General features: G+C 40.8%; 1 protein-coding gene across 3 annotated transcripts in view; it reads right to left on the reverse strand.

The window, feature by feature from the left end:
- mdka (midkine a) overlaps positions 1-15,252 on the reverse strand; it is a 33,633-nt gene that overhangs the window by 2,478 nt on the left and 15,903 nt on the right. For all 3 annotated transcript variants that reach the window (XM_060912053.1, XM_060912052.1, XM_060912054.1), the window contains exons 2-4: positions 7,854-7,936; positions 7,383-7,544; positions 7,119-7,280 (exon numbers count right to left, since the gene is read on the reverse strand). In XM_060912053.1, coding sequence (XP_060768036.1) covers positions 7,119-7,280; positions 7,383-7,544; positions 7,854-7,935 — 406 coding nt within the window. In that variant the 5' untranslated portion in view covers position 7,936. The remainder of the gene's footprint in view (positions 1-7,118; positions 7,281-7,382; positions 7,545-7,853; positions 7,937-15,252) is intronic.

Below are 15,252 nucleotides of genomic sequence, written 5' to 3' on the forward strand. Positions count from 1 at the left end.
CGTTCCAGGTTGACAAAAATGGCTTCTTTAACTCCTCGCTCATACCAACGATCCTCTCTGGCTAAAATGCATACATTACAATCCTGAAATGAGTGTCCTTTGTTGTTAAGATGAATGTAGACAGCCGAGTCCTGGCCTGAGGAGCTGGCTCTCCTGTGTTGGGCCAAGCGCCTGTATTGAGGTATTTCACCTGACGTCACAGGGTCACGTGATGCCCCGGTGTCCACCATTTTGAACGTCAAGCTACATACTAACGCTGCAGACAGAGAGGGAGAACCGGCTTGAAATAAAACGTGTTACAGACACCTAGAATAGATTAATTTGTCAGTAAGCACTCTATAAATAACCATGGTGTTTGCTTGTTAGGCTGCCACAACAGACAGGGACAGCGTGCAGGATGCTCCTTTTACCGGTTTCTAGTGATGGGAATTTCAGCTCTTTTTCGGGAGCCGGCTCTTTTGGCTCTTCTTACTATAAGGAGCTGGCTCTTTCGGCTCCCAAACGGCTCCTGAGATTTTTTTTTTTTATTTACTTGCTGCAATTAACTACAGTGGTGCTTGAAAGTTTGTGAACCCTTTAGAATTTCTATATTTCTGCATAAATATGACCTAAAACATCATCAGATTTTCACACAAGTCCTAAAAGTAGAAAAAAGAGAACCCAGTTAAACAAATGAGACAAAAATATTATACTTGGCCATTTATTTATTGAGGAAAATGATCCAATATTACATATCTGTGAGTGGAAAAAGTATGTGAACCTCTAGGATTAGCAGTTAATTTGAAGGTGAAATTAGAGTCAGGTGTTTTCAATCAATTGGGTGACAATCAGGTGTGAGTGGGCACCCTGTTTTATTTAAAGAACAAGGATCTATCAAAGTCTGATCTTCACAACACGTTTGTGGAAGTGTATCATGGCACAAACAAAGGAGATTTATGAGGACCTCAGAAAAAGCGTTGTTGATGCTCATCAGGCTGGGAAAGGTTACAAAACCATCTCTAAAGAGGTTGGACTCCACCAATCCACAGTCAGACAGATTGTGTACAAATGGAGGAAATTCAAGACCATTGTTACCCTCCCCAGGAGTGGTCGACCAACAAAGATCACTCCAAGAGCAAGGCGTGTAACACTCCGTGAGGTCACAAAGGACGCCAGGGTAACTTCTAAGCAACTGAAGGCCTCTCTCACATTGGCTAATGTTAATGTTCATGAGTCCACCATCAGGAGAACACTGAACAACAATGGTGTGCATGGCAGGGTCACAAGGAGAAAGCCACTGCTCTCCAAAAAGAACATTGCTGCTCATCTGCAGTTTGCTAAAGATCATGTGGACAAGCCAGAAGGCTATTGGAAAAATGTTTCATGGATGGATGAGACCAAAATAGAACTTTTTGGTTTAAATGAGAAGCATTATGTTTGGAGAAAGGAAAATGCTGCATTCCAGCATAAGAACCTTATCCCATCTGTGAAATATGGTGGTGGTAGTAGCATGACTCTCTCCCAAACCATGAGGTTTGGGCCTGTTTTGCTGCATCTGGGCCAGGACGGCTTGCCATCACTGATGGAACAATGAATTCTGAATTATACCAGCGAATTCTAAAGGAAAATGTCAGGACATCTGTCCATGAACTGAATCTCAAGAGAAGGTGGGCCATGTAGCAAGACAACAACCCTAAGCACACAAGTCGTTCTACCAAAGAATGGTTAAAGAAGAATAAAGTGAATGTTTTGGAATGGCCAAGTCAAAGTCCTGACCTTAATCCAATCGGAATGTTGTGGAAGGACCTGAAGCGAGCAGTTCATGTGAGGAAACCCACCAACATCCCAGAGTTGAAGCTGTTCTGTATGGAGGAATGGGCTAAAATTCCTCCAAGCCGGTGTGCAGGACTGATCAACAGTTACCGCAAACGTTTAGTTGCAGTTATTGCTGCACAAGGGGGTCACACCAGATACTGAAAGCAAAGGTTCACATACTTTTGCCACTCACAGATATGTAATATTGGATCATTTTCCTCAATAAATAAATGACCAAGTATAATATTTTTGTCTCATTTGTTTAACTGGGTTCTCTTTATCTACTTTTAGGACTTGTGTGAAAATCTGATGTTTTAGGTCTTATTTATACAGAAATATAGAAAATTCTAAAGGGTTCACAAACTTTCAAGCACCACTGTAGTTAATTACATTATTTATATTTTATCAATAGGATGTTTTCCATTTTATTTTTTGTAGCCATTGTAAAGCTTTGTAAAGTATAGCAGTGTAACAATGTTCTAGCTATAGAAATAAAACTTACTTACCAATTAATAAATTATTTTCTCACAAACATAATGCAAAACTGTGTTATATTACCAATATAAAATACACAGCTGATTTTCCCCTCCTCAGGTGCCTCACAGACTCCTCTCCCCTGCGCGCCACAGCTTTAAGCATTACACCAATTTTCGTATTTTCGCAGCTGTGAATGACATCAACCAAAAAAAGTAGGCGTACACCATGCTACTTTTTTTTTCCTTTGAATGGTAATAGACAACACAAAGACACAATCGGACAGCAACTTTTTTTGTGAAAGTCTCTCTCTCCCTGAGGCATCTAAGGACAAAAAACTAATTCAGCTCCCCAACTCGGCTCCCACCGAAGAGCCGGCTCCCGTCGTTCACTTCAAAGAGCCGGCTCTTTGAACCGGATCGTTCGCGACCGACACATCACTACCGGTTTACTACTGACCCAGACAAGAGGGATTACAGCTGTGAAGAGACAGGATTGGGAGCCAACAGAGTACTCCAGACTTTGCAGTGATCATTTCATTTCAGGTTAGTTTATCAGTTAATGCAATTTTGATAAAATATATAGCAAAAAGTAAATGGGTCAGTGTTTGTTAACCCATCTGAGCAGTGAAACAAGGCAGTGTTAATTTGTCTAGGGTTGCATGTAGCAGACATCAGACATAAAATGCAATAACAGAGGCTAGAAAGAAACGGGACACAGAAATAAACAGGGAAATTAAGTAAAAAGAAAGAAAGAGAAAAAAAGAAAAGAGCGCAGATCTCCAAACACATGAGAAGCACATATCACGCACATATCACGCGGACTCCACACACGCATCGCGTCTGAAGTCATAACTCATCAGGGGAAATCGTGTCCGCATTGGCATGTTCAGAAAAACAACCTCGTGTCAACAATGATACCACATGCAAGAAAAAAAAAAAAAAAAAGTCAGGCTACTCAACAACCAACCTGGCAGCAGCAGTCGTTGTCATATAAACAACACTTCGGATATGCAAATGCTTCCCGTTACACACGATTGCTATGTCAATAAACATTATTTTGCCAATATTTTAGAGACCCCCCCCCCCCCAACATTTCCCAAATCATGTTTTCAAAGGATCTCATGTCTGTTTCAGGGGATCTCGGATCCCCCGAGTAACAAGACAGTGTTGTGAACATAGCCTACCTTGTACCGTTTCAAACTGCTGGGATCATCCTTCATCAAACTGTTGACTTCTGTCGACAACCTTGGCTCCATACCAAGGCTGGGTACAGTGTTTGTGATAAAAGACAGATCCAATTTAACACGAATCACAGCTTACTTTCTTGTTAAAATGTGCAAAGGTCTCCACCATCTCATACTGCCTTGCACTGAAGGACTTAAGCGTGCTGTCCAAAATGGCTGCATCACGTGACTTGGTCATGTGGGTGAAATACCTCAATAGCGGTTGTTTGGTCTCACCAATATACGAATCCGTGCAATTCTCACTGCACTGAATTGCATACACTATGTTATCCTGTTTGTGTCTGGGTATTCTGTCCTTAGGGTGGACCAGTTTCTGCTTCAGGGTGTTACTGGGTCTGAAATGTACCGGAATGTTGTGTTTGTAGAAGATCCTCCTGAGTTTCTCAGATAGACCAGAAATGTAGGGAATGACAATGTTCTTGCGTTTGTTCCTGTTATCATCCTTGCCAGTTATGTTCCTTTTTATGCTTTTTAGGAAAGCCCAGTTGGGATAACCGCAATTCTGAAGTGCTTTCTTGATATGATTCTGCTCCTTCTCTTTTCCCTCTAATATTGTAGGAATGTTCTGAGCCCTGTCTTGCAAGGTCCTAATGACCCCCAATTTATGTTCCAGTGGGTGGTGAGAGTCGAAAAGTAGGTACTGGTCTGTGTGTGTACCTACTTTTCGACTCTCACCACCCACTGGAACATAAATTCGTATATTGGTGAGACCAAACAACCGCTATACAGGCGCTTGGCCCAACACAGGAGAGTCAGCTCCTCAGGCCAGGACTCGGCTGTCTACATTCATCTTAACAACAAAGGACACTCATTTCAGGATTGTAATGTACGCATTTTAGCCAGAGAGGATCGTTGGTATGAGCGAGGAGTTAAAGAAGCCATTTTTGTCAACCTGGAACGGCCATCACTGAACAGAGGTGGGGGTCTAAGACATCATTTGTCAACCATCTACAAGGACACTCTTCCCAGACGGCTGGGTGTACGCCAGGACCCAGCTGTTTTCAGTGACTCACAGGAGGACAGAGAGAGTCAGATTGCCATTGATCACCCTAATGACTCGCCGTTCACACCCAGCCTCCAGTGACCCACACCAACATGATGCCTCAATGACACCTTAGATGAGCTGGTCATCAGAATTCTGATTCTGATCCAGGAGAGGATAAATATCTGATACTCCCGATTAGTCAGACAGAACTGAGGAAGCCTTTTGGACGAGAGGTGAAACGTTTTCAAGAATCTTCAAGCAAGTCTAGTTGCCCATTTCTACCACCCACAGTTTCTTATGGATTTTGTGATGTAAAAAAAAAATCAAACTTAGATAAATGTCAGATATTTTTCCATGTTTAAATGTGATGCAGTATCCCACACTGAAAAACAAATGGAAATGTTTAAAGAAAATATTTTACATAGGTACCTGGAACAATGAACCTAAAAGTATCAGCCCCAGCTCAAGAGAATCAGCTCTATAGCATGATACTGCCACCACCATGCTTCACTGGGTAATGGCATTCATTGGATGATAAGCTGTCTTTTTTGCCAAAAAATATTTTTTAGAATTCATGCCAAAAAACATGTTCTCATCACTCCAGTAGACCATAACACATTTTGGCAAAATTTAGGTGGGCTTTGATTTTTTTTTCATGAGAAAAGGTGGAGTTTGCATGTTCTCCCCGTGTCCGCGTGGGTTTCCTCCGGGTGCTCCGGTTTCCCCCACAGTCCAAAGACATGCAGGTTAGGTTAACTGGTGACTCTAAATTGACCGTAGGTGTGAATGTGAGTGTGAATGGTTGTCTGTGTCTATGTGTCAGCCCTGTGATGACCTGGCGACTTGTCCAGGGTGTACCCCGCCTTTCGCCCGTAGTCAGCTGGGATAGGCTCCAGCTTGCCTGCGACCCTGTAGAACAGGATAAAGCGGCTAGAGATAATGAGATGAGATGAGAAAAGGTTTGTGTCCAGTCACCCTACCCCACAGCCTACACATGTGAAAAATATGAGAAACTGTTGTCACATGCAGGGAGTTATTCTTTTCTTTTTGTCAATTTTAGAGGGACCATCTGTTGGTAATGTTACTGTGGTGCCCCATTTTCTCCACTTGTTGATGGTCTTTTATTTATGATACCTTTGTACAATAAGATCCCATACATGCTTTGTAAGCCATTTGTGGACCATGAATTCAGCTCTCGGAGGTGGTCAAAAAAAATTCTACAGAAACTGCTCATCTTTAAATGGGGTTAATTGGAATCACTTTATTGAAGACAAGTGTATGATAATTGCTTTTTAACATGAGTTAGAATGTCATTGGTTAATTCTAAGCACAGTCACATGCCCCACTATAAAAGGGTGTACACTTGTGCAAACAGGTTATTGCTTTTTTTAATTTTCTTTAAAACATTTCTATTTGGGGGCGGCACGGTGGTGTAGTGGTTAGTGCTGTCGCCTCACAGCAAGAAGGTCCTGGGTTCGAGCCCCGGGGCTGGCGAGGGCCTTTCTGTGTGGAGTTCTCCCCGTGTCCGCGTGGGTTTCCTCCGGGTGCTCCAGTTTCCCCCACAGTCCAAAGACATGCAGGTTAGGTTAACTGGTGACTCTAAATTGACCGTAGGTGTGAATGTGAGTGTGAATGGTTGTCTGTGTCTATGTGTCAGCCCTGTGATGACCTGGCGACTTGTCCAGGGTGTACCCCGCCTTTCGCCCGTAGTCAGCTGGGATAGGCTCCAGCTTGCCTGCGACCCTGTAGAAGGATAAAGCGGCTAGAGATAATGAGATGAGACATTTCTATTTGTTTTTCACTTAAATTTTGTTGGTTGCTATGTCACATTAAAGTTAGAAAAATAGATGGCATGACATGACTGACATGCTTTATCTTGTTTTGTGGTTTGTTTGGGTTTTTTTGCATCATAAAACCCTGCAGTTTTTAGTAAGGGTTTGCATTTTATATTGACTGCATATTATAAAACATAAGTTCACAGAGCAATGTAAGCCAAAGTTTTTGCATATTATGTCATGCTTGAAAGCTAGAAATTTTTTTTTCAGCAGCAAATCTGGAGCAAAATTAGCTCCAGGTCTGCAGAGCGATTCCCTCTCCACTCTAGCTCATGTTCGATTCAGCATCCTACTCAAACACCCACTGAAGGCCTTGAGATCTCAACAAGACAAGAGCTTACGATGCTTGTGCATAAAGCCTCCACCAAACAAACACAGACTGACAAACATCTGGCCCCTACAATTGTCTTTTTTCTTTTGTGACGGACTTCTCCCCTTTGGACACAAGGAAAAATGCTATGGAACTTCATGTGTACAACTGTACACATTACGTCCAAGGGGGTTATACTTACGGTACTCACCTATTATTTTTTCTAGATGTACTGAATTGTAATTAGAGATGGGCAGTCCCCTGATTTAAAAAGAAAAAAAAAAAGTGCTATCGACACAGGTATCTGAGGACTAGCCCCCAGCTTACACTCATTAGCTTGTCCCCCCTAGTGTTCAATACAACTATTTCACATAAGAAAAACTACCATCCACCAGTAAATTTTAACATAAATTATAAACTATTACTTGCTGTACAATTGTGATTTCATTTTTTTAAATATTTTATTTTTGTTACCTTTGGATTTGGCTTTGTTCTTGGTTGAGCAGGGTTTGGAGGCCATAATGACAGGCTGACACTCAGCATCATAGAGAGTCTTCACTAGGGTGCCAGAGCGACTTTTCAAGCCTGTAGAATTGTCACACTCACCCCAAGTACCAAACTTGTACTTGCAGTCAGCTGAACACGACACACACGGCAAAGTATGAATAAGGTGAAGGCATCTGAATACTTTTTAAATGTACTGTATTTATATAACATGATGAGCTTTTGAAGCCTCACCACCAAACTCCTTCTTCCAGTTGCAGGGCACTTTACACTTCAGCTTCTTGGTCTGATCATTGCACGTCCCCTCCCTCACACCACTTCCACAATCTCCATTATTAGCCACACAGTTCCCAAAACGCCAGTCTGTACAGTCAGAGACCCCTTTCCATCCTTTACCTTTGTCGAGCACAGTGCATGGGAATTATATCAATACTTGCCTGAACTGTAACAATTTCTTACAAATGTTGTCTATTATTATTTCATTTTAACCTGTCATAATTACACACACATACACACACACCGAGAGAAAGAAGGCAAGCAAGGCCTTTAGAATACTTAATACATGACTCACTTAGAAACTGAACTGGATAAAACAAGAATTTTTGTTACAAGCTTGGCAGTATGCTAAAAATCACATTCATAAGCTAATTTTATTTGGGGATTTGGTGCTGACCTTATGGATTACATTAATTTATAAATAATTACCTTTCCTGTTTTTTCCAGCCTCTGTAGTGACAATCGTCAAGGCCACGAGGAGCAGAAAGATGGTAGAAAACAGGCCACGCATCCTAAAAGATCCAAGCACACAACACTATTGCTTTTATTGAATTTGATTTTAAATTCAGTTCAGTTTACAGTTAAAGACTTGGAGAATGCACCACCAAAGACATGTTCATTTTCACAAGGAACAAATCATGAATGCTTATTTTCATATTAATTCATTATCATCTAATACATGGTTTTTTTACATTATGGATTTGTGTCTCCCCCCATCATTTTTCAAGACAAATGCAGACTTATAATTTTGGGCATTATTTTTGTGTGAAAAGATGAATGTATTTGTATAAAACCTGCATATTGTTAATTCAGTGGGGAGTAAGCCAAGTTTTCTCCAACTACACTATTTTTGTGCATATAAATCATGCCTACTTGGCCCAAATCCATTATCTGTAGCCGCTTATCCTGTCCTACAGGGTCGCAGGCAAGCTGGAGCCTATCCCAGCGGACTATGGGGAAGAGGTGGGGTACAAGTCGCCAGGTTATCGCAGGGCTGACACAGAGACAAAACCATTCACACCTACAGTCAATTTAGAGCCACCAATTAACCTAACCTGCATGTCTTTGGGCTGTGGGGGAAACCGGAGGAAACCCACACAGACACGGGGAGAATATGCAAACTCCACACGGAAAGGCGCTCGCGGCCACTGGGCTTGAACCCAGGACCTTCTTGCTGTGAGGCGACAGTGCTAACCACTACACCACTGTGCCACCCCTATTTGGACCCATAAGAGTTAATGAACAAACATTTGTGTAACCACTCTGTGTGGTGTAAAGTGTTTAATTTGTGTAATTTTTCCATTGCAATTAAACTGTTCTCCTGTTCCATTTTTCATTCATTCATTTCATACATACTCTGCATATAATGCACAGCAAAATGTTTGTTAATTGTCAGCTCAGTATTTCAGCCTGTAGCAACTCTGGTATTGCTTAAAATTCAAATTTTGTGAAAATTCTATTTACAACAGCCGAGGAATGGAGAGCTTATTGGATTAATTACCTTTATATGATCACAGAGGCAATTCATGTTTACAATATTTATAAGTGCAAATAAAAAGTACATATTTAGTAAATATAACATTTACTAAAACAAATGCTCCACATGAGAGCAGCACAGTGTACAATGAAAGTGACTGTTTTTAGTGTAAAATGGGAACCTAATTTGTAGTTCAACAATACCTTTAACGGAGTTGCATTAAGCATAATTGGAAGTGTATTATCTCTCTTTATCCTTCAGACCTGATTCCTGACTGCCTGCCCCCACCCACATGACAGCAAAGGCAACCTGCTCCTGAGGCCATTTTAGTCATGATCCATTGTACACCTCTAACTTGCACATCATGACTATTGTTCTCTGCATTAAATATTCCCACACATGGCTTCTCTTTTTCATTTTTTTCCCCCCCATGTGGATGGAGGGCATAACACATACCGGAATAGTGAGTCAAGTATGTGAATACTGCCCCAATAAATGGTTAACTGGGTATTCAAATACCTGTGCGCACCCCTAATCCCTACACTGTCATGGGTGGAACTACACAATGTGGGATGTGACACTCACTATATTTACATATACAGTACAAGTCAAATTTTGTACATTCATAGGTTTCTGTATTTTAACTATTTTCTACATTACAGAACAATACTGAAGACATCAAAACTATGAAATAACGTGATATATATATATATATATATATATATATATATATATATATATATATAGAAAAAATTGAGATAAAAAAAGTGTTAAAGTATGTGTTTCATGTAGTAGATTCTTCAAAGTAGCCACTGTTATCTTAATTAACTTCATGAGGTAGTCACCTGGAATGCTTTTCAATTAAAAACTGTGCCTTGTCAAAAGTAATCAATATGCCATCAAAAACCACTCAACTAAGTAAAGAGAAACAACAGCCACCGTTAGTTTAAGATATGAAGAGTCTCTTACATGAATAAAAATAATTAGAAGTTGTGTCCAAACACTTGACTGGTACTGTATAATAATATTCAGTTTCCCCCTTATTCCAAAAATACATAATATTCCTACTAAGCTGTCAATCCTTGGCAAATGAAAATTAATATTCCCATTTATATGCAGCTGTGCTATAAACATGAATAAACATTAACATAAAATGCACTTATGTTGGTTTCTGTACAACACACATCTGACAATAAATATGTACTTAAACTCCACTGATACATCCGTTAGTCTTTGTTCTTATGAATAATATCACATATTCATTATCATAAATACAGAACACAACAATAATTTTTTTTTTTTAAATCATGATCATAATCGTATACCCCAAGCACAGAACACACATGGGTACAAAGTTAGGACTGTAGGAATATGATTTAATTTCTAAAACACATCAGAAACATGAACAAGCCAAAAAGAAAATTAAAAATACTGGACTTTAAATATTAGTTTTATGTATAAAATAATGGTGTTTTGAAGTATTGAACTTTAATTGTGTGTAAATTGGTTACAATGTCACAGCGTTATATTTTTATGGGAAATCAAGGGAACTTGTGTCATAGTACCAATGTTTCCATACCTCCCTAAATTTTTATAGGTTCAGAGCACTGCCATCGCTGGCCAATCATTTGTATAATATTCAAGTTTGCTCTAAATTAACATTAGTTGTCCCACCTCTACCTGTGTTTTGCATGACATCCAAAAGGCTCTTTTGGTAGAAAACATACAGTGGTGCTTGAAAGTTTGTGAACACTTTAGAATTTCCTATATTTCTGCATAAATGACCTAAAACAACATCAGATTTTCACACAAGTCCTAAAAGTAGATAAAGAGGACCCATTTAAACAAATGAGACAATTATTACACTTGGTCATTTATTTATTGAGGAAAATGATCCAATATTACATATTTGTAAGTGGCAAAAGTATGTGAACCTCTCGGATTAGCAGTTAATTTGAAGGTGAAATTAGAGTCGGATGTTTTCAATCAATGGGATGACAATCAGGTGTAAGTGGACATCCTGTTTTATTTAAAGAACAGGGATCTATCAAAGTCTGACCTTAACACGTTTGTGGAAGTGTATCATGGCATGAACAAAGGAGATTTCTGAGGACCTCAGGAAAAAAAAAAAAAAAAGTGTTATTGATGCTCATCAGGCTGGAAAAGGTTACAAAACCACCTCAAAAGAGTTTGGACTCCACCAATCCCATTTGTACACAGTCTGTCTAATTGAGGAAATTCAAGACCATTGTTACCCTCCCCAGGAGTGGTCGACCAACAAAGATCACTCCAAGAGCAAGGCATGTAATAGTCAGCGAGGTCACAAAAGACCCCAGGATAACGTCTAAGCAACTGAAGGCCTCCCTCACATGCTAAAATGTTCATGAGTCCACCATCAGGAGAACACTGAGCAACAATACTGTGCATGGCATGGTTGCAAGGAGAAAGCCACTGCTCTCCACAAGGGCATGGGAAGTGGGGTGCTGAGGGCGCTACTGGAGTGCTGAGGGTGCGGATGAAACGTTTTAAAATCATTACTAATTTCGCCTGCATGGTTTTCACAGCCTAACTGATATGAGAACATGTTTTCTGGTAGCATAGTAAGACTGTTCTCTTTCTGTCTAAAATTGCACAAAACCCACTATCTAGCCTCTACAACATTAATTTTCTCGGGGGAGAAACCCCCGAACCCCCGCTTATTCTTACATCACTTTAAAACTGGTTCCGGCGCCAATGCTTCAGGATATGTTAAAATAATAGTTAGTCTTTATATCTTTCCATCACTACGTAGTTAAAAACAATCTGTTAATGATGGAAAATATTCAGTTAATGTGCCTCAGGAATGGAGCTTCTTCGGAGTCTTCAGACATATCGGCCAAAATCACAGGTTGGTTCTGCTTACATGCGTTACATGTAGATTATGGAACGTCGGGTACCGCGCTGCAGCAATGTCAAGGTATCAAAGTGCATTATAATGGCATTTTTATTTTTTTATATAAAATACACACACACACACACACACACACACGGGCAAAAAAGTATTTAGTCAGCCACCAATTGTGCAAGTTCTCCCACTTAAAAAGATGAGAGAGGCCTGTAATTTTCATCATAGGTACACGACAGAATAGGGGAAAGAATCCAGGAAATCACATTGTAGGATTTTTAATGAATTAATTGGTAAATTCCTCTGTAAAATAAGTATTTGGTCACCTACAAAACAAGCAAGATTTCTGGCTCCCACAGACCTGTAACAACTTCTTTAAGAGGCTCCTCTGTCCTCCACTCGTTACCTGTATTAATGGCACCTGTTTGAACTCGTTATCAGTATAAAAGACACCTGTCCACAACCTCAAACAGTCACACTCCAAACTCCACTATAGCCAAGACCAAAGAGCTGTCAAAGGACACCAGAAACAAAATTGTAGACCTGCACCAGGCTGGGAAGACTGAATCTGCAATAGGTAAGCAGCTTGGTGTGAAGAAATCAACTGTGGGAGCAATTATTAGAAAATGGAAGACATACAAGACCACTGATAATCTCCCTCGATCTGGGGCTCCATGCAAGATCTCACCCCATGGGGTCAAAATGATCACAAGAATGGTGAGCAAAAATCCCAGAACCACATGGGGGACCTAGTGAATGACCTGCAGAGAGCTGGGACCAAAGTAACAAAGGCTACCATCAGTAACACACTATGCTTCCAGGGACTCAAATCCTGCAGTGCCAGACGTGTCCCCTTGCTTAAGCCAGTACATGTCCAGGCCCATCTGAAGTTTGCTAGAGAGCATTTAGATGATCCAGAAGAGGATTGGGAGAATGTCATATGGTCAGATGAAACCAAAATAGAACTTTTTGGTAAAAACTCAACTTGTCGTGTTTGGAGGAGAAAGAATGCTGAGTTGCATCCAAAGAACACCATACCTACTGTGAAGCATGGGGGGGTGGAAACCTCATGCTTTGGGGCTGTTTTTCTGCAAAGGGACCAGGACGACCGATTCGTGTAAAGGAAAGAATGAATGGGGCCATGTATCATGAGATTTTGAGTGAAAACCTCCTTCCATCAGCAAGGGCATTGAAGATGAAACGTGGCTGGGTCTTTCAGCATGACAATGATCCCAAACACACCACCCAGGCAATGAAGGAGTGGCTTCGTAAGAAGCATTTCAAGGTCCTGGAGTGGCCTAGCCAGTCTCCAGATCTCAACCCCATAGAAAATCTTTGGAGGGAGTTGAAAGTCCATGTTGCCCAGCGACAGCCCCAAAACATCATTGCTCTAGAGGAGATCTGCATGGAGGAATGGGCCAAAATACCAGCAACAGTGTGTGAAAACCTTGTGAAGACTTACGGAAAACGTTTGACCTCTGTCATTGCCAACAAAGGGTATATAACAAAGTATTGAGATGAACTTTTGTTATTGACCAAATACTTATTTTCCACCATAGTTTGCAAATAAATTCTTTAAAAATTAGACAATGATTTTTCTGGAATTTTTTTTCTCATTTTGTCTCTCATAGTTGAGGTATACCTATGATGAAAATTACAGGCCTCTCATCTTTAAAGTGCTGACGACATGTTTTTGACATCTTTGGCGATGTTTTATAACATAAAAAGTAATTCCCGATGATCCATATATTAATTCACGAAGGCGCCTATTTTACAAGTTATGATAAAAAACGCGGCTATTTGGGCAAATTTGACAGGGCTGCAGCACCCAGGAGACAAAAGAGGAGGAGGAGCTATATGACGTCAGCGAAAGAACCTTCCTCCTAACTTACCAGTTTGTTGTTGATGCGACAGGTGTTCAGTTTGTCATTATTAGTATTATTATATAAGTTATGCCTTCGCATTGTGTTGCCGGCTTTTGCTCCAAAACCTACAAGGATGGGGCAAGTTTATTCAAGTTTCCCAGAGATCCCGAGCTGCATGCGAAGTGGGTGAAGCAAGTCAGGCGCACTCGTGACAAGTGGGAGCCCTCACCAACATCCATCCTGTGCTCTGAACACTTTGATTTGGATTGTTTTGACACCCTTCCCAGCTTAAAAGAATCTCTTGGGTGTTCAGTTCAGCACAAACATGTGTTACTACCATCAGCAGTGCCTACACAGTGTTGCCAGATTGGGAAGTTTCCTGCCCAGTTGAGCGGTTTCAAGTGCATTTTGGTGGGTTTTGAACATATTTTGGGCTGGAAAACGTCAGCAGTATCTGGCAACAGATACTGCTGACGTTTTCCAGCCCAAAATATGTTCAAAACCCACCAAAATGCACTTGAAACCACTCAACTGGGCAGGATTCCTCCCAATCTGGCAACACTGCCAGTATTCCGGAGGAGGTCTACTAGTAGCTATGCCAGATCCAAAGACAGTCCTCCTGTCAGAACATGTGTTGTGAAATGACACAAGATAAAAGGTACGTAGAGCTATAGATTCTACATGATAATCATAAATGTAAATCATAAAGTCGGCGTGATATCAGTCATGTATTTGCTTGTGAAAGCTTGCGGCTTTCATGTAACTGCTGCCTAGCAACGAGAGGCAAAGGGTAAAGAGGGTAGACTATCATAGATTCTATTCGGAAGAGATCAACACAATTTTAGACTCCCAGAAGAGGAAGAGCTAGCACTAGAGAGTTCACCGGCGTTTTCATGCACCATTTCCATTGAGTAGAACCAGAGTAGAACAGCCAGTGAACCGCAGTGTGTTCTTCCGCTGACGTCACAACATGGCTGCGAGCCACGGACCCAGTTTTCTTGCGCTGTGCAATTAAAAGTTGGATATTTGCATAACAACAGCTTCTTTTCATGTAATTATAACAGAACTCTAACATGTTTGCCATGTTGTATAGTTTATTTAAGAAATTGCATAGAGTCATGTTCGTGTCATCAGCCCTTTAAGTGGGAGAACTTGCACAATTGGTGGGTGACTGACTAACCCCCATTAACTAGGCTACTTAATATGCAGCACCTCTGACCTAAAATGTGTTCCCGCGTGCCTGGCTCTCCAAAAAGAACATTGCAGCTCGTCTGCAGTTTGCTAAAGATCATGTGGACAAGCCAGAAGGCTATTGGAAAAATGTTTTGTGGCTGGATGAGACCAAAATAGAACTTTTTGGTTGAAATGAGAAGCGTTATGTTTGGAGAAAGGGGGAAAAAAAACCCCACTGCATTCCAGCATAAGAACCTTATCCCATCTGTGAAACATTGTGGTCATAGTATCATGGTTTGCGCCTGTTTTGCTGCATCTGGGCCAGGATGGCTTGCCATCATTGATGGAACAATGAATTCTGAATTATACCAGTGAATTCTAAAGGAAAATGTCAGGACATCTGTCCATGAACTGAATCTCAAGAGAAGG

This window comes from Neoarius graeffei, chromosome 27, assembly GCF_027579695.1.
Source record: "Neoarius graeffei isolate fNeoGra1 chromosome 27, fNeoGra1.pri, whole genome shotgun sequence".
Classification (NCBI taxonomy): Eukaryota; Metazoa; Chordata; class Actinopteri; order Siluriformes; family Ariidae; genus Neoarius; species Neoarius graeffei.